The sequence below is a fragment of the Adiantum capillus-veneris genome, chromosome 15, assembly GCF_014529385.1.
Source record: "Adiantum capillus-veneris isolate H3 chromosome 15, ASM1452938v2, whole genome shotgun sequence".
NCBI lineage: Eukaryota > Viridiplantae > Streptophyta > Polypodiopsida > Polypodiales > Pteridaceae > Adiantum > Adiantum capillus-veneris.
The window spans coordinates 71035352-71062437 of record NC_140945.1 but is presented as its reverse complement, the minus strand read 5'-3'; the positions used below and the strand labels follow the sequence as shown (position 1 = coordinate 71062437).

Here is a 27086-nt window from a genome sequence, read left to right as displayed (position 1 = left end):
ATGGAGGTTTTTTATTATAAGAGTGCTTAGCTCTATAGAATAAAGAACATACGCAATGTTATTTTAAATCACAAGGTCTACATGACAAGCTTTAGAGAAATAAGTTCATCTTTTATCATTGGCTCTCTTGTCCATTTGGTACAAGCTTTGCCATTAAAGATGGTGGCAACTTCTCTCTATGCTTTGGAGGCACAGAAATTTGCTCCAATGAGGGGATTTTTGCAATAGAATTTAATGGTATCTCTTCCAATTCATCACAATGTGCCAAGTATAGAGCCTTTAAAGAGTTCAATTTGCCTAAACTGTCAGGTAAGTGCTTCAATTGTTTACAGTTGGATAAATTCAAAACCTTCAAGGACCTCAGATTCCCAAAAGCAGCTGGCAAATCTTGTAGCTTCTCATTATGTGCCATGTTTAGGTGTTCCAAGGCCATTAAATTTGCCACACGTTGCCACATGCCTTCCATCTTTTTGTTTTGTGAGACATCAAGATTTTGAAGTGATTGTAGGTCGAAAAATGTGTGCGGTAGCCTTTTTAAGGTGTAGCAACGAGATAATTTTAGAGATCTTAAAGATTTGAGATCACCAATAGCATCTGGGAGCTTCTTCAGTTGAGTGCAATTTGACAAAAATAGAGCTTCTAGAGAAGTTAGCCGGGAAATAGTATCAGGAAGCTCTCCTAAGACCGTGCACCCGCTTAGGTCTAGTGTTCTTAACAGGCTCAAGTGGCTTATTGAGGAAGGCAATTTAACAAGAGAGTCACAATTTGAAAGATCAAGATAGATGAGGGACTTTAGGATAGGGAACAAAGATGATGGAAGATATTTTAGTTGTGAATTGGAAGAGAAACAGAGGTACCTTAAATTGGGAAGATTCTTCAAGTGCTCTATTATGAGCTTTCTGGTGTTAGCACATTCTTGACTGATGGAAAGAAATGTAAGGTTTTGTGAAATTGCCTTGATTGAATGTTTTCTATAAATGTAAAGTAGTAAAATAAGAAAAATAAGTAAAATAAATATGTTTATAATTGATGGGGAGTGGATAAAAAAGTAAATATTTAGAACTAGAATTGTGGACGGAAGTGTTAGCATGAGGTGTCTATTGGCTTGATTTTTCTCATAATACCGCGAAAATGGTTGTAGAAATGATGAATGGAGGCCGCACTTTTTAAAATCTATAAACCTTAGCTCGTGCATGACAGAGAGTTCTTCGAGGTCGATATTTCTATCATAGCAAGAAATGCCCCTTACTTTGTCTCTGACCTATTTTTCCACAATAAAGTAGATTAGTACTTATTTATTTACATTTTTGTGTATATGTTAAAGAACGTATATTCTATATAGATGCATGAAACTCAAACTAAGAGCCTTTCAAATTTTTTGTCAAATGATGCTAGAACACAAATGCTGGTTGAAATCAAGAATGATGTATGATTATCAGATCTTTTACTTTTTCATCAAATTACTTTTATAATTAATGTTCACAAAAGATAATTAGAAATTATGACAGAGGTATAAATGAAAAATTCAATTAGTATAGTTCTATTGGTTGAATCATTGGCTATCATAACCATGGCAAATATGTGACTATGGCAAAGATGGCTAAACAAAAGGCACTCAGGTATTTGTGTGACTATGCATGAGGCTTAATTATTTAAGAAGAAATTGATCATCATCACTCATGGAATTTGCTTTAAGAATCTAGACATAGTTTGTATACCCCTCCTTCGAAAATAACATCAGAGTATTCTATCTCTCGTCTGTATCTGCCCAAAGAAAATTCATTTTTGTAACCATACACAGTTTCTTTTTATAGGTTTTCTAAGAGGAAATTTCGATAAATTGAGCTAATTTTGCATTGTATTTTTCAACATTTTGGCAGAAATTTCCCTTTTCCTCTTTTCGTCACCCAGATTTATGGACTTCAAAGCGGCACAATTGTAAGCTGAGGCACACTATGCCCAACCTTGTGATCTAACACTTTTTGTTGTGTAGGCAAGTGGGATCTATGCCTTACAAATTCTAGAACAGGCCATTGCCACAAAAGCTTCTAAGGCTTTGATGATATAGAAAACACAATGGTAGTGGCATATTTCTAGTTTTGTACTGTATTATGGGTAGATTATTATAATGAAGGGGGAAAAAAAATAAAATTGGCTTACCCCAGTAGGTGATGCATTTTTCAAGTATACTTGCTGCTTTTGAGAAGCGAGCCTTATTGCAAGAGCTTCCATAAGGGGATGGACCTTCACCGATGGATTTCCTCCATCACAAGTGACCAGTGATTTTTCTCGAAGGCGATCCAATAGGCTTTCCCCAATCTCATACTCCATGGCAATGCTTGCCTTCTTCCATTCCTTGCCATTCCAAAACATTGCAACATCCACAAAGGCTTGCTATTTTGTGTGACACAAGCCCAAATTTGCAAAAAAAGTGTACATAGTGAGAACATTTATACCTGGCATCAATAGCTCATACAAAAATAGCCCACCCCCGCCCCCGCCCCCCAACTTTAGCTCAATTCAGCAAAAGTATAGCAGTTTTAATTTTTTTTGGTCCAGCCCAAAAGTACAAAAGAAAAATACAAAACAAATAGGTTAAGAATTAACATTGTTGTCAAAGCTTTATCTCTCTTCGAATATGCCTGAACGCATTGACCCATCCCTCTGGGAGCTTTGCACCCATTGAACTGAATTTTTTGTATATGCTAGATGCCCCTATGCAAAGGATATACCCGGCTGTGCATGTATTATTTTGAGTTACTTCAAATCAAGCTCAGATGAGCATTTTACAAACAAAAGAAAATGCCTCAATGTATGAGGAGACTGATAGCCAAGTGGCATCCCTCCCCTTTCTCCATTTTGCAAATTGCTCTTGGACAATCAAGGTAACCAGAGGCTAAATTTAGCGAGCTTCATGCAAAAAACAACAAAGAAGGCAAAGGACGAACGTCGAGCATAGTGGAGGCACACCAAGGGCCAAGAGCGAGAAAAGTGGGGTAGGAGGAAGGAGGAGATGAGACGTCACAAAGGTTGCAGGAGCCGTTCTCTCGTGGCGTGCCACACACGATCCCTCTCTCTCAACGTGCTCTTGTCATAAGGAGCTTCCACCAGGGGCTCATGGCAAGCAAGCCATGAGGCAACTCCCTCTCAAACCCCTATCGCCATGTGTTAAGGGCAGTGAAGTGCAGGCTCCCAACATCCGGGGAGAGGAGGAACCAACTGAGGGACGTAGTGTTAGGTGCAGCGGAATGAATGTTTGAACTTTGCTCAAGATGAGTGCTGCGAACTGTGCTCAAGGGTTCCTTTTACTTACGGAAGGGAGAGCCTTCCGTTCCTTTAGTGAGAGAGTGCAATGGACACAAACAAAGTGAGTGGACACAGTGAATGGAAGTGCATGAGACTCAGAGATAGAGAAGAGAATACGACACCAAAGACGTTGTAAAACCCTCCTCCGAAGGCCCCACTCTCTATGGCGAGAGCGGTCTACTTATGATTGCACAAATCTCTACAATGCTTGGGCTTGCCGACGATGTCGACGACGATGAGACGGGCTGACATCTGAAAATGCTAAGGGCTGAAATCTGCAAATCTTTATGTGCTGAATTCTGACACTCTATCGGTGACGATGTCGATGACGACGATGCAACGACGACGCGCTGAAAACGCAGATGCTGAAATCTGCGTTTTCCGGGCTGAAACTGCAAACTTCGATGGATCCCACCGTGCGGCGAGGAACTGCTGCGGGAGGTGAGATATACGAGGTTCGAGACTTGACCTGCGAGTGCTAAAGGCTGAAAACTAAAAACGCTGGTCCTATGGCTGATTCTGTCGCGATGATCTACAAAAACGCTGAGGTTGATCTGCAAACCAAAAACGCTAGGGCTGAGAACTGACCTTGCGGAGAAATCTGCTAACGCTAGGAAATCTGTTGTGTCGCTGTGGAAATCTGCTAACGCTAGGGCTGATCTGCTGTCTACTGTCGCCGGGGATCTGCAATTGCAAAAACGCTTGCTGATCTGGTGCAAAAACACTAGGCATTCTGTTGAGAGAAAACGCAGAGTTGTCGCGGGGGTTGGTCTTACTGAGAAGTTGCCTGTTGAGCAAGGTGCTCCTGCTGCCTCTTCTGCCAAATAGTGCTAGTTTAGATTTGCTTATATACAAACTTACTCAATTTTCCCTACCTACTTTCCAACAAAAGTCACTTAAAAATAATAAGTGAAAAATGTCAAAAATAGGGAAAATAGCCTAAATGCACTAGAAAATTCCCCTAAAGGATTCTGATGGGAATGCTTATGATCATGCTGTGTGCAACCAGAGGATATGCATCTAATCTAAGTGTCTAGACATGCACGGTCTGCGAACAGACTCACAAAAGTGCCAGAGCGCTTCCTATTCTAGACTGACTTGACTGAACTGAACCCTGGTCATACTGTAGCTTGTCCACAGACACATAGGGTTGGATGTGTCACGTGACATCCGCTCCTTTTTCAAAGTGAGGTACTGGTACCGAACTGTATCGCTTGCTTCTTTGGGCCGCGCCAAAAGCGACACAAAGTCTTCCAAGTCTCCTTCAATGCTTCAACTTTGTCAATAGTCATGCGTCTACCTTCTTCAAGAATCTCCATGGCTGAAAATTCTTAAAACCACTTCCAACACAAAACCATGAACATACCTATTCCATGTAAAGTGAGTGGAAAATCTTGTCATCCTAATAGACTGTGCATGCAATGTAGATGAGCAAATAGACCGAATGCCAACCCGTTCACCACACACACGTAAACAATGAGATTGAATCTTTCTCTTCTGATCTAAAGCAATCAACTGTGGCAATTCACAACGGAAATACCCATGCTTGGTGCTCATACTTTCATGTGCTCTTTCTACAAATGTGTCATGCCAAGGAAGAGACATGCAATGTGACTTCTTTGAATGCATACTTTTCAGCTTTTCATGAAAAATCCGCATACATCCATGCTCATTCATGAGTGAAACGTGATCAACGAACAATATGGCATGCCTAGGAAAAGGAATCACATAAAGATGCTGACGAAAATACCGGAAACGATCACGAATGAAACATTCGAACAATGCGTACGTACTAATCATGCGAACACATAATACTTCCTATGAGGGTTCCTTGGACCTAGGCTCGAGAGCCAAGAACGATGCTTCCTGAGGGGGTTCTTTGGACCTAGGCTCGAGAGCCAAGATCGGTTCTTCGTGATTGATCGAATCTGCAACGAGGTTAGCTTCGCTAGAAAAAGCATCAACTAACACATCATCCTTATGAACAATCACATCATCTTCATGCAAATCGTCATGCTTGTGAGAAATCACATCGTGACCATCATGCAAATCATCATGCTTGTGAGTAATCACATCTTGATCATCATGCAAATCATCATGCTTGTCATTGTCATCCAAATCATCATGCAAATCATGTGTGTTATGCTTTGGAGAAGAAGAGACTGAGAGAGTCTCCTTTTCCCGAATCTCTTGCATCTGTGCCTGCACTTGAGAAAAGAGTCGCAACAACTCTTGCTCACGCTCTATGACTGCCTTTCTTTCTGCTTCTCTTTCTGCTTTTCTCTCTGCGTGTCTGTGATCCATTTCTGCTTTTCTTTCTGCGTGTCTGCGATCCATTCCTGTCACTCTTCAAAAACACGATTAGGAATCGACACGCCCAAGTGAACTTGGATTCGTGCGATCGCAACAAGCAAAAAAAATTCTTGTGATTCTTGTGGTTCTTTCCTTGAGTGATACAGAACACTGCCACAGCTCTGATACCAATGTTAGGTGCAGCGGAATGAATGTTTGAACTTTGCTCAAGATGAGTGCTCCGAACTGTGCTCAAGGGTTCCTTTTACTTACGGAAGGGAGAGCCTTCCGTTCCTTTAGTGAGAGAGTGCAATGGACACAAACAAAGTGAGTGGACACAGTGAATGGAAGTGCATGAGACTCAGAGATAGAGAAGAGAAATACGACACCAGAGACGTTGTAAAACCCTCCTCCGAAGGTCCCACTCTCTATGGCGAGAGCGGTCTACTTATGATTGCACAAATCTCTATAATGCTTGGGCTTGCCGACGATGTCGACGACGATGAGACGGGCTGAAATCTGAAAATGCTAAGGGCTGAAATCTGCAAATCTTTATGTGCTGAATTCTGACACTATGTCGGTGACGATGTCGATGAAGACGATGCAACGACAACGCGCCGAAAACACAGATGCTGAAATCTGCGTTTTCCGGGCTGAAACTGCAAGCTTTGATGGATCCCACCGTGCGGCGAGGAACTGCTGCGGAAAGGTGAGATATGCGACGTTCAGGACTTGCTCTGCGTGTGCTAAAGGCTGAAAACTGAAAACGCTAGTCCTATGGCTGATTTTGTCGCGATGATCTGCAAAAGCGCTGAGTTTGATCTGCAAACCAAAAACGCTAGGGCTGAAAACTGACCTTACGGGGAAATCTGTTAACGCTAGGAAATCTGCTGTCGCTGTGGAAATCTGCTAACGTTAGGGCTGATCTGTTGTCTACTGTCGTCGGGAATCTGCAATTGCAAAAACGCTGGCTGATCTGGTGCAAAAACACTAGGCCTTCTGTTGAGAGAAAACGCCAGAGTTGTCGCGGGGGTTGATCTTGCTGAGAAGTTGCTTGTTGAGCAAGGTGCTCCTGCTACCTCTTCTGCCAAATAGTGTCAGTCTAGGTTTGCTTATATACAAACTTACTCAATTTGCCCTACCTACTTTCCAACAAAAGTCACTTAAAAATAATAAGTGAAAAATGTCAAAAAATGGGGAAAATAGGCTAAATGCACTGGAAAATTCCCCCGAAGGATTCTAATGGATTCTGATGGGAATGCTTATGATCATGCTGTGTGCAACCAAAGGACATGCATCTAATCTAAGTGTCTGGACATGCACGGTCTGCAAACAGACTCACAAAAGTGCCAGATCACTTCCTATTCTACTTGACTGAACTGAACCCTAGTCATGTTGTAGCTTGTCCATGGACACGTAGGGTTGGATGTGTCACGTGACACGTAGAGGCCACAAGGGCAAGCCAAAGCCACTAGTATGGGTTCACAAACAAGAGCTGCCATACTCAAGGACGGGGCGACACTAGGAGACAACCTGGTGCTCATACACAGAGAGGTTTCCATGGGACTGTACCAAATTTCTTGCAATCGGGATCAAAGGTGGCGTTGCAATGAAAAACTATCACAGCTAGGTTAATGTTCAAAGCCCTCGTAGGTGGCTATGACCTCGTCTATCTCCCTTGTCCGCTCAGCTTGCTACTTTCATGTGGTTGAGTTGGGTGCCCAAAAGGATATTGGGGCCAGCCATTGAGGGGTTTTTCCTACCCAATCAACATAGCATGGCACAAGCAATTAGGAGGTGAAGGTAGCAAGCTCAACAAGAACCATAATCAACCGAGCAATGTTAGACCCTCTCCACTACTCTTTGCAATCAATAGTCTCTAAACCACAAGTGTGTCTGCTTGAGAGCTAATTTTCAAAGTTAAAGAAGAGTATCAACTAAGGAGGGTACCAAAGCACAAAGTAACATATACATAAATTTAGTTAGCATGGATGACAATAATAAAGAGAGTAGAATAATTATGGACAACTTTGATTTTGCACATGAAGGTGCTATTGATGATGCCCCAATGTTTGTGAACTATCTTGTTACTAGGTTAAAACACAGGGAAAGTAACATATACATAAATTTAGTTAGCATGGATGACAATAATAAAGAGAGTAGAATAATTATGGACAACTTTGATTTTGCACATGAAGGTGCTATTGATGATGCCCCAATGTTTGTGAACTATCTTGTTACTAGGTTGCAACAAGCTATGGACAACCCTACCTTGCAAGCCGAAGTTACCCAACAACTTTATGCTTATGGTATTTCCTTACCTCTCCAAGAAGAGAGAGAACTTAGGAAGACTCTTGTTGAGACTTCCAAATCTGTAACCACTCCAACACTGAGTCTAAAGTCCACTCAGTCTAGTCCCTGCCACAAAGGGGAAAAAAGAAGCCAACCGCTGAGTCAAGGCCTCTACTCCCTAGCTGCAAGGAACAAAACATGAACCCTAAAGCAGGCTGCCTCAAGGTCTGATGAGGAGTCGCCAAGAAACTGTGTAAAGTCGTAGGCAAACAAGTCCCATCGACGCCGAATGTCGAAGCTCGTCAGACTATGAGGGACTGCTGCAAAGGTAGACGTCTGTACCAGAAGAGGGGGTCCGCAAGAAAGACTGGCAGGAGGCGGGAGGCGTGAAGAGAGGCACGGGGGAGGCGTGAGGTGAGGAGTGAGGTGGAGGTTGAGGAGCGGGGAACTTGTCCTGCTGAAGAGGGCCGAATATGTTCCCCGTGGGAACCCACTCCTGCTGGGCAGGCGCTTGGGGACCACTCTGAGTGCCAGGCTGTGGCTGTGGCCCCTACCGTCGTCGACCACGAACCTGCTGCCATCCCTCCTTCGCTTGAGCCCCATGCTCGGAGGGTGGCTCTGCGTGTGTGCTCTGTGTCTCTGCTTGCTGCTGTTGGCCAGCCCTTGAAGGCTGGGGTTGGGCCTGTGGAGTAGGTCGGGGCCTCCTCCGTGGACAGGCCTTCGCAAGATGGCCTACTGTCGACAAATAAAGCACTGATTCGGGAGGCCCGAATACTCCACGCTCTGTCCAAACCAAATCCCACTCACCCGAGGAAGTAGAATGGCCTTCGAGAGAGTGTGGGTGTCCCTAACCAGAACACAAACGGAGGGAAGCCGGCCGCCTTGGCAGCTACTGAGGCTACCGTGTGAGGTGTCTCCAGGACAGTCCCAATCACTGAGCCTATCCTGGACAAAAGTGATAGGTACTCCCTCCTCAAACCAGGAAAGCAGACGGAGATGGGAAGGTCTGCCTCCTCTACCAAAACATCTGAAGCTGGGTCAAAACCATGTCTCCACTGTCAGAAGAGGGCTCGAACTGCTCCGATGGTCGGGGACTCATGCAATGACCTTGGACGCCATCTCGAAGGTCTCAAACTCTATCTGATAGTAGCCGCATCCGAGGAACTGAACGTCCAAGATCTTGCCCACCTCTACGAGAAGGCGGGCTTGGAGAAGATCACACAACTCTCCTTTGCTGGGTCTGGTGCCGAGAATCTTGTCGATGACGGAGGTCGCCTGCAAGCGTTCCACCTCTGTGGCTAGGCTCGCTTGCTCTGTCGGTGAAAGAGCAAGTCGAATGGTGGGCTCAGCGGGGTCAGGCAAGGGGACTTCAATGGAGTCTCTCTGTGGCGGAGCTTGAGCCTCCATTTGTGTCTGCTGCTGCGGAGAAGAGGCGAAGAGATGAAAACAAGGAGGGAAGCTCCCGCTGGACCAAACACGCCAAGGTAATTGGTGAGGCTGCACAAGCAAGATAGGCTAGAGAACTAAAGATGCAGGCGGGCCGGGCAAAGGGCAAAAGGCTACGGGCAATTAGGTGGGCGTGCCAAAGGATGGCGGAAGGACAGGGCAACGGCGGGGGTGATTAGGCGGGCAAGCTGAGCGGGCAGCCGGGGGGGGGGGGGGTGGGCAGGCGACGGGCAGCGAGGAGGGGCAGCGGGGAGGGTTGAGCGAAACGGGGGCAGGGGCCTAGGCGAAACGGGGCGGCCAGGGGCCTACGCGCAAGGGGCAGGCAGGGTATGCGAAGTGCTGGGAGGGGGCAGAGGGGGCAAAAAGGGGGAGGCAGTGATGGCGAGGAAGGAGCAACGAAGGCGAGAGGGAGGGTGCGCGCAGCAGCAGCGAGTTCGTTTTTTTGCTCTGTTATTCATTGTCTTCAGTGTTTTCACAAAGAAACTATTACATCGGCTGACTAAGGGAGCCACCCTGAAAGCATATATCACCTGCGCAAACAAACTAAGATGGGCTTAGGGTTGCCACCAAGGAGAGAGCTCTGCCACAACACACCCCTTGCCCACCAAGCCGACTTCGGAGACGTATCCCGTTGAACTAGACCTTGCTAATATCAATTTTTCATGGCCATTCTTCTTAGCAAACTCACAATGGTGGTCGTAGGGCCCAATACCTTAACATTTTGGCTTATAAGGTCCAGTTTTTGGCCCTATAAATCCACTTCCTTAGTGATGAGCTCCGGCTTGTCTTGCACCTCTACCAAAGGACACTCTGTCTCTTTGCTACTCCACCAGGGCTTGTGGCCTCTATGCTAATCGACTATGACTTATCCTTAACCTCATCAACAGGGCGCTTTGTCTCTTTGCTTAGATTGGCATCCTCTGCATGTAGATCGAAATCTGAAGGAGGATTTGTCTCTTTGGCCACCCGTCTCCATGTCGTCTTGATCATCAGGTTGCTTGTAGCTACTGCATCAGGACAGTTCCTAGCATAATGTCCAATTCTTTGACACTTGTAATAGGCATTGGAAAACGAGGCAAAAGACAGCTTTTGACGATAGGCACCATAGTCTCTCATGTTGAGATCCAAGTATTTGGATACGAGCTTTCTCATGTCCCAACATATACATATTTTAAGATCCAAGCCCAGTCAGACCGGGTGCAACTTGAGAAAACTATACTAACTCAATTCTAATGCAAGTAATGAAACACTTTAGAAAAGATTTCCTACATTATAAAATTCATATTGTATAATTAAGATGTGTGATACTATGTTCCTTCCTCTCTGTCAATTCTACCTTTGTCTACTTACTGCTATTCACTTTCATCCCCTCCCTTCACCTCTACTCCTACTTAGTATGTCATTTCTAATGCAGCTAACGAGGCACTCTAGTTTGATACAAAACCATATGAAGGCGACAATAGTGCAGAACCTCAACAAGCCACCGGAGGCCACCAAACCAAAAAAACTAGACCATAGGGAGGCCAAGCCCATCCCCCCCCATGGAGCATTGCCACAAATCCCCCAAGTCCTACCACAAGCCAAAAAAATTGCCGATTTGCAAGCTCGGCATGTGCACATATGCATGTCAATGTGTGTGTGCACGCATGCATGCATATACACAACTTTAGAAATACAATGGGTGCATACATGTACACATACATACACAATCACAACTTCAGAAAGATAATGGGTGTACAAAGTATTCAAGTATGCAAGTTAAGATGGCTTACCAAGATTTCTTCCTCTATGCTGTTTAGTAGTCGCTCAAAGATTTCTTTACAAGGGGTATCTTGAAGTGTTCCACGTAGCTGGGTTTTGATCTTTTCGTTGTTTGGACGATTTTCCTTGATTGAGAAATAAGTACCACACTCGACAAGGGCAAGAGGAAGGCCACCACAGAGATCCACAATTCCATCAACAAAAGTATTTTGAGCCAATAGACTTCCTTTTGCTTCAGCCTTCGCACAAAAGAGATCTTTCGCATGACCCTTTTGTAAAGGTGCAAGCGTATATAACCTAACCCAAAAAACTCTTTTTCAAAAACTTGGAAAATCTATAAATGAGAATTTTTAAAGGTCCCTCACTACAATTTTTTGTAAATATTGTACCTTCAAGTTTAAAATTTAGAAAATCTTAAATTTTGGTTTTTTTTAAGCACTGTGGACCTAGTGTGTTAGATACATAAGGTATGTACTATATTTTCACAAGTTATTTTTTTCTCAAGGCCTAAAATGGAGCTTTGAATTTATGAGCTACTCATTTTGATCTACAGGATAGTTTAAAGCCTTACAAGAATTCCGTTTCAGGGTTGGAGCAAGCCAAGTTAGAAAGATCCTCGATGACGCGTTGATTTTGTGAGGAGACTATAAAGTTGCTAGAAGAACCAAGAAGGCGTTGTAAATCAAGGGGAAACAAGGCACTCCAAAACTCTAGAGTAGGAATTCCATCTAAAATGAAGCACACTTTCTTCTTATTGTTGTTGAGAAATTTGAAAACCGTCGCCAAGTCACGACGGCCTTGCTCAGGATTTTCAGGACGGGAAACCTCAAATCGGGGATACCTAATGCATCAAAGCAAGTAGCATAAACATGAAATTATGATACATTTTCACCCAAAAAGAGAAACTTGGGGTACCTTTGATAGAGTTGGAAAAGTATGCTTTGTTGTAGCTCCTCTATATTTTGGTGTCTCAAATCTAATTGAGCCACCAAATAGAGAGGGTTTTCACGCCTTATTCTTGTATCTAAAGCTAGGAGCAAGGTAGTTTTACCGATTCCTACCATTCCACAAACCCCAACAACACGTTTTCTCTCTAAGTTATCCATGATCTCTTTGACGTGCTTTTCAAATCCCACAACCTCTTTGCTTGCATCATCACAGATCTTCAAAAAGTAATCGACTAATTCTTTTTGTATCTCCTTCAAATTTGGCCTGCATCAAGTAGATTGAACATTGGCAATTCAACGTCTATTCAAAACCTAACCGACCATTAAGTCATGCGTTTTTTTATTTTTATTTTTTTGCAAAGCTCACAATTGTGAGTATTAAGAACATCACAAATATACACCAACCTCGAGCTCAGACCAAGCCTTGAGGGTCAAAGGAACCACAACTACTCCTAGGCTTTACTTATTACAAGATGTCATCATGATATGTATTGTTCTAGACCAGTCCTTTGAGGCTTGTTTAAGTCATGCAATTTTATTTGGAGATTAGGTACCACTTCATATGAGTTGAGAGGTCAAAATGAGTGTAGCAGAAACTTTAGAGAAGGCAATTGGTTTTACACATTTTACACACACTCTTGTATATTTGTATGTATGTATGTATACACATGATTATGTGTATACATACATGATTATGTGACAAGAGCATTGATAACTAATGCTTCAATAATAAGAAATTGACATATACACACATGATTATGTGACAAGAGCATTGATAACTAATGCTTCAATAATAAGAAATTGACAAAAGCTAGGGCTGTTTGTAACCTTCTATGATTAATGCAATTCAAGCTCAACTGATGAGCACTCTCAAAAAAAAAAAAAACTAGATCTTAATGAATTATTGAGTTAATTACCTTTTATTTGAAATTATCCGAGCTTGCTTTAGAAGTACCTTCACACTATTTATTTGTACCGTTGGTTCCCACTTCTCCCATCTATGAACAAGCTTAGCTTCTAGTTTAGCAGTAGTCTCTTTGATTTCATCCAAGACTTCGCCTCCACGCATGCTAATAGCAATTTGACGAATTCTAAGAATGGCTTCAGAGACTAGCTTCTTGAGATCAATTGAAGATTCCATAACATTGGTTTTATCTCCACAGTACTGTAAATGCGGAAAACAACACATGTGTGTGGCAAGCTTCAACACTTTTACTCTGTTACACCAGCATGCTTTTTTTAAATGCCAAAATGAGAGGATGCCAAATGTAGATGCTAGTTTTTTTTCAAGCTTTTTTTGCACTATACATGTTGCTATGGAAGTGGTGTGATGTATGCCTATACTATAGTATGTTGTTGTTCAAGTCGCATCGTAGCAAAATTGTAATATTCACCTTTTTCACAATCAATGTATAAGAAATGCTGTTGAGGTTGAATTCTTCGGGCCATCAAAATGTAGCTCTCTAAGTAGCTCTCATATCTCTGGAACTGTGTAACCATGTTGTGTATTTGGTCCCTCAAGGCACCAAGCGTGCTTGAGGGTGACTGTACATTCCTTTTCAGGTTAATATAACTCCTCTACTCACAATTTTGAGTATGGTCAAAGCAACAAAAAAAAAATGCTGAAGAGCACAATCTACCACCAAATGTGCGTATATCACCTTTTCCTTCAACATCATCATCATCGTCTTGATCCTAATGAGGAGAAGGGACTAAACTTACTGAAACTGGTACCGCTAAAAGCCTTCATCATCTTTGTTAATAGTGAGAAGTTGGCATCTCCAAACTCATTGCCCTAAAAGCAACTTCAATAGCATACAAAAGGGGCATGGCTATGACGCTAGACTTGCTTTGACAAGGATTGTAACAGTAAAACTTGCATGCTTTCATTGAGAATGCCAACATGATCCTATACACCTAGCTTTCAATGTGTGGATTTCTTCATGTAGTTATGAAGGGATTCCATCTTGTGTATCTATAATCAAAACACTTTATTGATTAATGAGATAAACATTATTGCACAATTTCAAACCAAGCAAGACTTAGCTAGTGCATTGATGCTTGCTTCAATACGTCTAATTAAAATGCTACATGTTCTTGTTGTCAGCATATGGAATGCCTAGGACGGGGGAAAATCTTGGCCATCGGTAAATAAAAGATCTCAAAAGGTCAAGATTATGGCGGGTTGGTAGGGGTGGCTACCCTGATAGCCGATGTAATTATGATCCCCGGATGATGTCATGGCTCAACAAGAGCATGTCAAGACCTTGTAAATTTTTGGGTTGTTCAATGTAATTCACTCACAATATTGTGAGTTTTGCTAATTAAAAAGAATGCTTCATGTTTTTATAAACCTTTGACTCTTCTCATGGTTGATTTATTGCTTCTATTGTTGTGAAACACTATAAGCTCAAGCCTGACTCTTTTTTTTTTTTTTTTTCCAAAACTCACAATTGCTAGTGGCTTTATGTATTAAAATCTTGAAATGTACAAAGAAGCCTCAAGTTCATAACGAGCCCTGAAGTGCCTATTGATCTCTCAAAATATTACAAAGAGTTAGCTCTATGCTAGTCAATGTCCATAAATTATAATCACTTACCCATCGAGGTAGAGAGAATGGCCCGATTTCACTCGTTCGAGTTTCTCTTATTTCCAAGGGCAAAAATGAGTTCCTTGATTATTTCTTGAATGATCTACATAAAGTTAACTATTGAGCAATCATTTTTGAATACCCGATGATTTCCGGCTTTCCAAACATAGTGAAGGTAGAAGAACCCAAGAGTTTGTATTCAAAATAAATGCACTTGACTTTTTATCCCATCCCTCCAACATATAATTCTTTCTTGTAAAACCCTATTTTCCAAGGTCCTTTAAACCCATTTACATAGCTTTCTTGCTAGGCAACTAATCCTCGAGCACTCTTTGAACAAGTGAGAGATCCTCACTTGCCGCATGATAAAAGTGAGAGAGATCCTCACTTGCCGCAACTAATCCTCAAGCACTCTTTGAACAAGTGAGAGAGATCCTCACTTGCCTCAATTACTACTCCATTGGCGTTGTCACTACCTTCTACGTACTCACACACACACACACACACACACACACACACACTAAAAGTGTTGCAGTGTGATTGCTTCAATGTGAGCACCTTGCTTGGCATGGACGGTCACCACATTTATGATAAAGGGCCATGTTTTGCTATCCAAGTAAGCTTTTGATGGTGTGTATCATGTCAATGCCAAGGGGCTAATGCATGCTATTTCCCTATGCTCTCACCTTTACACCGTTGGAATAAGTTCAATGCAATGGGTAATGCAAAAAAAGGAAAACATCTCTCTGTATTTTTATAAGAACCACTATGAAACTTGTCAACTATGTTGTTCAATAGTAAAGAAAGAAAATGTGCAAGAGAAAATGGTATTTTTAGAGGGTTGCATGCTCTTAATATACTGTCAATATCTATGAATAGCATATTGTTTTATACGATTCATATCTCAATGGTAGAGTTTAGCGTTCTATTCTTTTTTAGGCTTGCAATAAGTGACAACCTATGATCCTTAGTGAAACATCCATATCCCAGAATCCCACCAGCTTATCTGATTCACGCATGTTAACATTGCCAAGAATATTATAAACCTTCCTCACACTATGTACATCTTGACCTCAATGTAGTCTTTGTATCTATTTTCTTGGAAAGATAACATAACTGGTTTCATTTTTGCTTGCGAACTAAATAGTTCCCACAATAAACCTTGAGCTTACACATTCCAATGGAAGATATGTTGTGAGTGTGTAGGAAGGACCTCCTCCGCTTCTAACATCTATCGCATAGCTAAGCAAGGCGCAAGAAGAGCAGCCACCGATGACACCACTTGTGTGGCAGGAAGCTAAGAAATGAAAGGCCAAAAAGCATAGTCGCAAGGCCAATCTTGTCGCATGCAAAGGAGAAGCATTGAAAGGGAACTAACACAGCTGCCATGGGGACTGGACGCAAGTGCTCTCTCTCTCTCTCTCCTCTCTCTCTCTCTCTCTCTCTCTCTCTCTCACACACACACACACACACACACACGAGAGTTGTGGCCACCAAGTTGGGACCAGGAGCCCTAGACTTGTGGCGCTGTAGTTCTAACTTCTCTTGCAAGCCAATTTGTCAACCTCCCTAGTGTAAGACAAGGGAAAACTAGGGTTAGAGAGTCCACCACCCAACCACCCATTATATAGGCAAGCCCCTGGCTCTTTGCCCTAGTTGGACTCCTCGTTCCACACCGCCTAGCCCGGCCCTTCCCTTGTCTAGTCCGGCCTTGCCGGTGTCCTGACATTACTCCCCCCTTAAGAAGAGTTTTCGTCCTCGAAAACAAAAGTGGAGAACTTCTTCTTAAGAACACTAATGTTTTCCCAAGTGGCATCCCTCATGGATCTAGCTGTTTGGTTGCTCGGAACACGGTTCCGCAGGAGGTTCAATAAAACCAAGAGTAGCATCTTGATTTTCCCATTGTTGTTCATTTGCAACCATCTAGTGTGTAGACTCCATTTAGAACGCACATGAGCATGCTAAACGAGTTCTCACGACAAAGATGTACCTGAAACAGTACCGCTTTTCACTTTCTATGAAAGTAACTTGTTGACCCAATTCATCAGCCAAGTGTAAGTCCTTGACTTGTTCTCAAATTTCATCAGTAAACAATCCCACCCTAACGAGTGTTAAGGTTGAGAACGTGACTTATACATGAAGGGACTACCTAGTCGCAACATGCGTTAACTGATAGTAAGTAAACTCCAAGAAGAGCCATAAATGCTTATTAATTGGATTGCTTGGTGCTAATGTACGCACTTTGCATATCCTTTAGCCCAAGATTACTCTTTGTAATCTGCCTATCCCCTTGGATAACTGACAGTATTGAGATGTGTTTTTCCCTACGGTTTACAGACGGTCTTCCCAGACGACTGGTAAACGGGAATCACAATAGCGTATAACATTGTTGAGGAATCAACAATGCCTGGAATAACCATCGTGGTTAACTTGAAAAAATCCACAAATACCCAAACTGAGCCATGACCTCTATTGGGGATTAGTAGACCCAAAAGTAATCTCATAGAGATAGTGCACATAGAGTGCAAAATGTTTCATAAGAAACAACCTGAGGAATATGCATGCCGTTCGAAATCAGCCTTTGCTAAACACTAGGGCCCATAACACCTAGTGTGCATGCATTTAGCAAAAAACAGATCCGAACCTGTATGTCCATGGTGATCCTTGCCAATACTTATGGAAAATGTGATGCGCCTAGCACACATTAAAAAGGAATGTAAATAGTTCTGAAAAGAAACTAAATACTTTCAGTTGCAATCTTTTGCAAGCCTTACTGAAACGTCTGAATCACAATAGAAGGTGAAACATTGATCCCTTCTAGGTACAGAAAATGAAACTTTTTCATTAACAACTTATAACCTTGCTATATGTATAAACAACCATCTGTAATGTTGTTTAGCAATCCTTGTAGCTGAACAAGTCATTCTAAGTATCCGACAATTTTTTGTCGTGAAATTGCTCCTGATACGTCGTGCTAAAAATGGCCTAGAAAACAGATTTGACCAACACCTAGGGACTTTGTCGTGACACATATTTGAAATAGTGGGTGCCCGTGTCAGTCCTAGAGACTCATATTCGCCACATGTGGAATATGTCTCAACTAAGGATGTCTAAAAAAAGAACACTCTCAAGTACAAGATGTACTTGTGTGTGGAGATAACTCTAAACACTCTGCGCGACAAGAGTGAGAGGGACCCTCTTTCATTGCTCCACACTGGCTAAACCGAACTCCTTGAATCCCTAGACCATGTTGTATCCCATGTGACAACATGTGCCAAAGTGAATCCCACAAGTGGATTCATAACAGCATAATGTACATTGGACACTACGGCCCAAAATATTTGTTTTGACATGCCCTTGGCATGGTCCTGAAATATTCAAGCATATTTAAACGACTTGAAAAAACCAAGAAATGCATACTAAAAATTGAATAATCACCAAATCAATAGATGCCTACCCGGAGATTGAACTGAATGTTCACTTACCCGTATTCAAATACAGAGGAACACGTCATCCACGTGTGAGAAAAAAACAAGCAACATTGCACCGAAAACCCTAGGTGTTTCCTTGGCAATCCAAACCCTTTGATTAAGTTCTACGTAGTCAAACCCTTTGGTAAGACCCTTTGTAGAAACTGCTCGATTAGTAGGTAACCAACATAGTCAACCGTGTACAGAATGATTTGGAATCAACTTGAGAAGGTGAATTCTTCTGCTACCGAGTGGTATAGTGCAGACTTCTTTCCTTGAAAGTATAACGAGAATAGATGAGCTGTGATCCTCCATGATGATGGGGTGATTTAGTAAGCACCCGCGGGGTCATACCCCAAAATAATGCGTCCATAGACACTCATAGGCCTAGAGAGAGAGAGAGAGAGAGAGAGAGAGAGAGAGAGAGAGAGAGAGAGAGAGAGAGAGAGAGAGAACAAGAGCATGAGGATACACATGCATGTAAATCCTAGCTTGTATGGAGCCATGTTGTCACAATTTATTGCTGTATCAATACTTCCTTGTAGAGATAAGCTAGTGTGAGTTGAGGATTATCAAAAACTCAACTTGAATGTCGCACTGAAAACATGTAGTGCAAACATGACACCCTAGACATTCGTAATGACAAGACTCTTGCTTGTCCAGTGACGTCGATGTGTACTTCCCGGGGTGGATCTTTTTCGATCTTGAGAACCATCACCCAGAGAATGCCAATAGTTAGGTCTTACCTTTGCCCTAACAATGGCTCTTAGCCAATGTGGCTCATAGCCATTATGAAAATTAGTGTTCAATGGACGAACCGATGAAAACTAGTTTGAGTAGCATCTTAGCCACGTGTTAGCTGAGAGTTAGAGCACCTTGGCTCAGGCTTAGTTACGAGCAAAACATGTATCAAATGCTTCTTAGAAGATTTGCATTATTCCCTTGAAGAGAGAGAGAACATGCTGGGCTGAGGAGCTTTCCTTAAGTGACGAGTTTGTATATGTTGTGCCCAATCTGTGTTCTCTGACGCATCTTATGCCAGACTTGCAACTTATCCTATAAGCATGCAACAATCTGCCTGTATACCACTCTCATCGAGAGAGGGAACAGAAACATAAGCCAAAACTTGACCCTCTTACCATGTATGGGGTCGTGACTCTAGAAAAATGACTTAAAATGGCACTTTGCCTATGAAATAAGTTGAAATATTAGGTTCTTTTTAGTGTTGTTGTGTGTTGATAGCAACCAACAATCATAGTAATAATCCATCCTTAGTCTGTCCTTGACAGATTTGTGAGTGTGATAGCGGAAGCATAATGCATAAAGCGGTAGAAGTGAATCCACCTCACTAGCATGACTTGCATGCAGAATTGTAAGCCCTTGCGGAGAGTGATGGCCTCAACCGTGAGAACCAAAACCATAAGTGCCTTTCACAGTTTAGACTGGTAGGGATCTGTGTAGCCATACCTGTTGCACGAGTGGTGTCTGTAGTATGTACAGATACGTCTCTTGTATTAGATACGCCTGTCTGTATCTCATGAAATAACCCACTGGAATATTGTCAAGTCCGTCCCAAGTTTGTATGCTCATAGCAGAGGCCAAACATGGAAGTCTTGTCTTCGCATGATACTTTTCAGTAGACCCACTTTAGATGCTACCATGCCTCAGAGCTACAGATACTCTAGCTCATAGACAAATGTCCTACTAAAAGAAAGTCGACTTTGTCGAGCAGTCACAAACAATCGATCTTGTCGAATTGTACAATGTATTGAAAAACAATAAAAAAAATAAAAATTTCTTGCAAAATATGTACCTCATACCTACTTGGCTTGATTACGGAGATGAAGCCTTGCTCTAGTGATGTCTAGAAAACAAGCCCTAACAATTTTCTTGACCACTTCTTGAAATGGTCCTGAATGGTTGGTCCTGTCAAGCACCTGCTGCCTCCTTCATCAAGATTAGCAACAAGCCGTGCAGATCTCCATGAGATTCTCAAGCACGACCATGCCTTGACCTTTTCCATGCATGAGAATAAGCATTGGTTTTAAATGAGAACATTTCTCACTCAAGCCGTGCTTGAGTGTGAGTTGTAGTTGCTCATCGTGTTTTCAAAAAAACAAAAATAGCATGCTTTTGGGAATGCTCATGAACCTTGCCGATGCCGTAAGGGTTGAAATTGTACAAGCATGGAAAAGCAAATTGCAGGCAGCATACATACCTGCTAAAGTACTCGCATCGACTTGCCTAATAATGTTTGCCTTTCATGCCATTTGTCCTTGACAAACACTGTGACATTTGTCCTTGACAGACATCCCTTGAAACAAACTCCCTTTCCGCCATAATTCAGGGTCTTGAAGCTTGCTTGTACTAATCTTGTGTCCCGTTGATGTGAGTAACAATCACAAGCCTTGCTTGTATGACGAGAGCATGTAATTTAAAAAATTGGCAAACACAATCGAAAGTTATTTCGTACCTCATAATATACGTGTATCAACGTGTCATCTGGATTGCTTGGCTCGAATGTTCACAAACCTCGAACCGAGCATCGACATCGTTGTTGCCTTGCAGCCTTGCCCAAAACCGTGTTGAACACAATTGGTAAAATTCATCATCATGGAGCCCATATGGTAACCACAGCTTCAGACCCATTAGCCGAACTAACAGCAGGCCTCGCCGTTGCATTAAAAAGTAACTTTTGGAAACCTATCCGTAAAATGCTGCAAAAAATCTTTACATATGGATTAAGAAAAACCTTTGGAATTCGGAAATGAAAAACCTGATGATCATGGCGTTTGTGCGCGTGTTTCTCAAGAATATCTTCATATTGTTGATACCCTTGAGAAACATCTGGCATGCCTTATAACCGACTCGGAGAAGTTTCCATCATGAGCCGGAGACGAGGTTCTTAGTATGGAGCTCGGTAGATTCAGATTTTTTTTTTATTTTACCGATGTTGCAGAAATTCTGCAAGGGCGTGCCTTGCTGGTCGTGGCGAAGCACGGAAGAAGAGGATGGGGGGCCGATCTTGGGCACCCCGCCTTGTTTATGGGTCTGCACCATGGGAACGGACTTGTGTCCAATAAAAATAAATTAAAAATTAAAAATTAAAAACCCTAAAGTCCTTTGACTGTATGAATCCATGGCGACTTCATGCGCCGCGCAGAGCCGACGAGGAGGGATCCTCGGTCAAAGGGGAGTGGCTAATACCCTCCGGGCCTGTGTCGAGCTTGCATCCTTGGCCCAAAGCGAACACGCAGAACCCAGTTGCGCTCCAATCGGTGAAGGAGGCTTGCGCAAGATGCCGCTTACCAAGCCTTGCTGCACACGATGTTTCGGCTTCTCGGCTTCCTCCTCCTGGCTTATGCAGAAGACCTGCTTCCCACGGACCCCTTCTCTGGTCGACCTTCATCCTTGTCAGCTTGTGTCTTCAGGGGGCCATGCCCACGGCCTGTATCTTCTCCCAGCCTCCACGAGCTCCAAGCCCGCCGAGCGAGAGAGAGAGAGAGAGAGAGAGAGAGAGAGAGAGAGAGAGAGAGAGAGAGAGAGAGAGAGAGAGAGAGAGAGCATGAGCATGCATGCAACCGTTCTCCCCCCTCCTCCATGGCTCCTCCAACCTGAGCTCTGATACCAATGTAAGACAAGGGAAAACTAGGGTTAGAGAGTCCACCACTCAACCACCCATTATATAGGCAAGCCCATGGCCCTTTGCCCTAGTTGGACTCCCCGTTCCACACCGCCTAGCCCGGCCCTGCCCTTGTCTAGTCCGGCCTTGCCGGTGTCCTGACACCTAGCCAGTAGTGGCATGGGAATAGCGGAGACAACCGTCTCGATTGTCAATGCATGTTCTACATTCTTGAAAAAAGTGGTGCTTCACCCACGCGCACGTGCAAGAGAGAGAGAGAGAGAGAGAGAGAGAGAGAGAGAGAGAGAGAGAGAGCTTTTTGATGCGTGGAAGGCTTGAGTGCTCGAGGATTTCTCAAGCTCAATAAAGAAGTAGTATAGATATCAAAGTATTAAATTTGAGGGCTGGAGTTTCCTTATGGCCTTCAAAAGAAAAAGTAGAGTAACCCTTTAAGTGACACATGGATGCCTCTAGGGCTGATCTCTCTCTCTCTCTCTCTCTCTCTCTCTCTCTCTCTCTCTCTCTCTCTCTCTAACACACACGCCAGTGCCACATGCAAGGGTCTAGCAGATTTTCAATAGGTGTGCTCGGGGTGGTGAGAGAGTGATCGTGGATGTAGTCGGCATTCTACTTTTCTATGTCTATTATGCTCTTCTATTTTGGGCTATTTGAGATTCCCAATGTTTGCAATAAGCCAAGTTTAGTGTATTTTTGTCACTAAAATAGTAAATTTTTTGATAGATTTCAAGCTTGCCAATGAAGAAAATTGACAAAATTTTGCAAGTTTTAGTGTCAATACTATCAATTCTTCAAATTTCAACCTAAAATTCAAAAGCCCGTTTTATTGTGAAAATTTTTAGATATTTTTGGCAGGCCCTATTCGAGAACCCTCTCTCTCTCTCTCTCTCTCTCTCTCTCTCTCTCTCTCTCTCTCTCTCTGTGCACGCTCATGTTGTCCCACATAAGGCGTAGGTAGCGCCAATCGACTTTGAGATCATTCGACTCTGACCCTTTGTGCAAAGCTACAATATGTAATCTGCACATTCTCGAGGCTAGAAGGAAAATTATACATGAAGGTGCCAAGTGCGAGATTTTAGCTCAACATTATACAATGCGTGAAATCTTTGAAAGTTCTACATTTTTTGAAGCTCAAGTGTAAATTTCAAGGCTAGAAAGGAAAAGCAAGTTCTTTATTCTCCATACAATCTAGCCCACGCACATCCCAATGTAATCAACATTGGGGGTCATTCGGACCGTCAATTTTGGATTGTCAAGTAAATTCAGGGCGAAAAAGTAAATTCGATCCAACATGTAAATTTGAGCTAGTTAAGATTGTCTCGCATCTTGCACGTCAAAACCACAACCTGCCATATTCAAGGCATGGGCTGTAACCACCACGCTCACATGCTTTCAGTGAAGATCATGGTACTCCTATGCATTAGATTGTAAGTGCAGACTGATTTGTAAATTTGGGTGCCGATGACATGGTCTATAATGCGTGCGTGTCATAATCTATACCTCCACCCTTGATCACATTTAACCACACCTATGCCATATAGTGCTCGGTGTTCTTTATGGCCTTCAAAATGCGAAGTAGAGCCACCCTTTACAAAAACAAAAGTAATCACCCTTTAAAATTGAAGGTTGGAGTGAAACTCTATGGCCTTGCTAAAGAGTTTAAATAATATAGATGTAGATATAGTACTAAGTATTGTGACTTTTTGCCAGAACTAAGAAGTCAAACTAAGTCATGTTCTAGAGCAAAATAGAGCCACCCTTTACAAAAACAAAAGTAATTACCCTTCAAAATTGAAGGTTGGAGTGAGACTCCATGGACTTTCTAAATATTTTAAATAATATAAATATAGATATAGTACTAAGTATTGTGACTTTTTGACAGACCTAAGAAGTCAAACTAAGTCTTTTCATTTTCTATCAGTGAGACATGGATGTCCTCTCCTTCCTTGAAAATTTTAAGCTCAATTATATATAGTATAGATAGATTGTGGATTCCAGATGTGACTACCATTACCCATCTTGCTTCTCACCATTGCAAACCCTACTTTTTGTTAAGGGGGGAGAACTAGCCAGTCTTGAACATTAGAGTGTGATATATACTCCTTGTTTGTGGATTACATAAGTATCTGCGCTTAGCCCATTGCTCACATATAGGGATCACACATTTTTCTAGCCCTTGAATAGTCTTGTTCATCAATGCTCTTTCAGTGCCGTTCGAGTCAAAATGGTTAGCCAGTTGATCTGCTTCTTGCCATCTCTTATTGTTGTCGTCTTTAAAATGGGCCAACCGTCAGAGACCTTTGTTATTCACTTTTTTTGCTATTTCTCTCTAACACGACAAGAGTAATTCTCCTACTTTGAAGAGCCAAGGGGCCCGGTGTCTTATGTTGTTTTGGAAGAATCATGTTCTCTCCCCCACTCCAAAGCCTCTGTTTCTTTGATACACTTGCGCACGAGCTCACCAGTTGTACCACCTAGTCTCAAGCTGGACCATCTAGGGATTGGTAATTTGTTATGAATTTCTATCTCTTTCCACTGCCTCCTTTGGGAGAACATCTTAGCCTTGGTCATCATATCCTTTGTCATATTGCCCATGCTTGGTCTTGCATTGCGATTGAAACCACAAATTTGGCACATTGGGCTTCTACATGAACAATAGGCTCAAGTATCGAGAGACCTCCTTGCTCCATAGGTTTAGCAATCGAATGGTCCACAATTGCACCAAAAATCCAATGCTTAACTAAGGACTCCTTATGTAGTCCAATAACAATTTCAATATCTATAACGAAGGAACGTTCTTAAAAGACCACATAGTTCTATCGAATATGTCTTGTAAATTAAGACATGACTAGTATTGTCGGTGGCCTTTGATCGCCTTTCCCTCTTTTTGCATGCAGTGGCTTTCTCTCTCGTTGAGCGTGCAAGGCTGTAGTGCACACCACCGAAAGTTGGCCATTGAAAGAGCTACTGTCACATGTCCCGAGGAGGGGACCAAAATCCCTTCCGCCATTATAATAGTATAGATACACTAGAGGGAGACGAGATAACCCTATCTATTACAAAGGTTATCCCTCCCCCCAAAAAAACACACAGACAAATTTCAATGCAGTTAGAGCATTCCCAAGAATATGTATGATGTATCCATGTAAGGGTTAGGAAGCATTCCCAAGTGTACGTATCAATGTAGATGATGAAGTTAGTATTTGAAAACACAAAAAACTTTACATAAAAATATATGAGATATATCAATGAGGTTCTGTCCAAGGCTAGAAAAATACTTTCCAAACCGAAAAAAATAAGGGCAAATTTGAAATTCTATTGGTTTTTAGGTCAAAATTTGAAGCTTTTGCCGGTGTTTACACTAAAACTTGTGTAAATTTGCCGGTTTTCTTCAAGGCAAGCTCAAAATCTAGCCGGGATTTTATGATTTTAGCCGGTTAAAATACACTGTACCTCGGTTTTTTTCTAACACTGGTTCTATCTAGCTCTGAATTGATTGATGTGATCCCTCAAGGCACCTAATGTGCTTTACATAATTATACATTTCTTTCTGTTTTAAAGCACCTAATGTGCTTTACATAATTATGTAAAGCACCTAATGTGCTTTACATAATTATACATTTCTTTCTGTTTTAATGAAACACATCCACTCACAAGTTGGTTGAGACTTTTGTATTTACCATAAGAGTATGGTGAATTGTCTCACAGAGAAGAGTGAAAGTGATCAACTCATTCATGCTCCTTTATATAGCTTTCAATGGTCCATTGTTGAAGCTGGCCAAATGCATTGGAAAGAGTTCTTGAGACCGATAAAAAGATTCCTATGAAAGAGCAACACCAAAGACTCGACGCCTTGGCAGTGGGCTAGCTAAGAAACAATTGCAAGACCGGTCGAGCAAGGCGATCTCGGGATTCTTAACCCTAGTATCCACGCGGAGGCCCAGTTTGCTAAGTTTGTGGTCGTATTCACAAAGCAAGACCAATCTTGCGCTACTATGGCCAATGCCATGATGGACAATGCCAAGCTCTACTCGCAAGGTGGTCAGTGGAAAGGGCTCGAGGTACACGACAAATTGCTTGCCCCGCAATGGGCTACCCTGAAGCTCATGGACGAGTTTGTTAGGAAATGCGAAAGAGCGGCGGAGTCTTTGGGGTGGGGGGAACTCACAAGGTACTTTCACAGCTTTGCATCTCATTGGTCCTCGTGGTTGGCTAAGGTGGGAAGCCTCTCTCAACCCATTTTAGAAAGAAGCTGCTAGAAAGGCCAATAACAAAGGCATTCAATGTCTGGACCAACTGTGGGATTATAGCAGTAACCGGTGGAAGAGAATAGACCAAATGGTTCTTCAGTACAACCTGGATGAGACTGAAAGGCTTATGATCAACAGAGCCTTGGAACGGATGAACAGTTGGTGCCTACCTAGTTGTGAGTCCGAGTTTGAATGGAAATCATGGCGATGGCCTAAGGAAAGACACTTCTTTAAGCCTCAAACCAAAGAAGTATACCACACACTTATGGCTTCGATGGATTGGTTCTCTCCATGGAACAAACACTGGGGCATGAAGTGACCAGAGTCAAGATAAAAGGAAGTCACCAAGAACATTCGGTGCCCACAGTGGTCACTCAATATGAAAGTTTTTCTCTGGAAGGTACTCTCAGGAGCCTTGTGCTGACTGGGGTGAAGGCTCTTGCTAGGGGAATTGGCCCAAATAGATGCTCTCAAAATAGAATAGCTAGCAAAGACCTTTCCCACCCCTACCGTGGCAAGCGCTTTGTACTGCTTGACTCCCCCCCATGGTGAATGTATCCCCTAGAAAAGTTTTGTACATGCTCCAATGTGTAACCTTGATTTATAATCTCACTCAACCACTAATGCAACATATTTTGATTCTTGCAATATAATTCCCCAATGTTTTGATGGAAAAAAAATCCTCAAGCACAAGCAGAAGACATCTTCATTGAAGATGGCAAAAAGCAACGATGAACACAAGGTGGTGTGAGTTAAAGCAAGAAGTACCGTTTTGAGAAGCCTTCTGAACATGGTTCTGTTGTGCATTGCCTCTTCGAAAAGTTGAGTCATTTGCGCCTCCATTTCAGAGGAAGTTAAGACACAATGGTAGGTAGCTTAGCTGCGAGCGAATACGTGGATTTCTATTAATAGGGTGTTTCTGTATCATACCTTGAAGGTCACTTTTACAAACAAATTCCTTTCTTAGAACCACATCAAGCATCTTCTTACCTCTCACAAAACATTACGAAAGCTTGTTTTTCAAAACCCATCAATTTTCACAAATTCTCACAATAATTCCCACATTGTGACTTACCTCAACATCATGAGTTT

The 27086-nt window shown here is 42.5% G+C and overlaps 1 protein-coding gene across 5 annotated transcripts; it reads right to left on the bottom strand.

The window, feature by feature from the left end:
• LOC147440866 (disease resistance protein RML1B-like) lies at positions 1–26866 on the bottom strand. Of its 5 annotated transcripts, none has more exons than XM_086482669.1 (7): positions 26763–26866; positions 12962–13209; positions 12013–12309; positions 11669–11938; positions 11109–11394; positions 2161–2394; positions 1–1261 (listed from the first exon to the last, which is right to left on the bottom strand). In XM_086482669.1, exons 1-7 carry the CDS (start codon positions 26835–26837, stop codon positions 116–118), a joined length of 2556 nt encoding a protein of 851 aa, XP_086338795.1. In that variant the 5' UTR covers positions 26838–26866; the 3' UTR covers positions 1–115. The 5 variants fall into 5 exon arrangements, with proteins under 5 accessions (XP_086338795.1, XP_086338797.1, XP_086338798.1 ...); XM_086482671.1 differs by having other exon boundaries at positions 12962–13261; positions 26763–26844; XM_086482672.1 differs by having other exon boundaries at positions 12962–13114; positions 26763–26831.
• Between the last annotated feature and the right edge of the window lie 220 nt (positions 26867–27086).

Bases quoted from the DNA above. Each gene is read 5' to 3' on its own strand.
- LOC147440866 (XM_086482669.1), bottom strand. From the start codon at position 26,837: ATGGAGGCGCAAATGACTCAACTTTTCGAAGAGGCAATGCACAACAGA. The intron at 2,395-11,108 runs GTAAGCCATCTT...CACACAAAATAG, and splicing joins GCATAGAGGAAGAAATCTTG to CAAGCCTTTGTGGATGTTGC. The intron at 1,262-2,160 runs GTAAGCCAATTT...GTGGAAAAATAG, and splicing joins AAAATGCATCACCTACTGGG to GTCAGAGACAAAGTAAGGGG.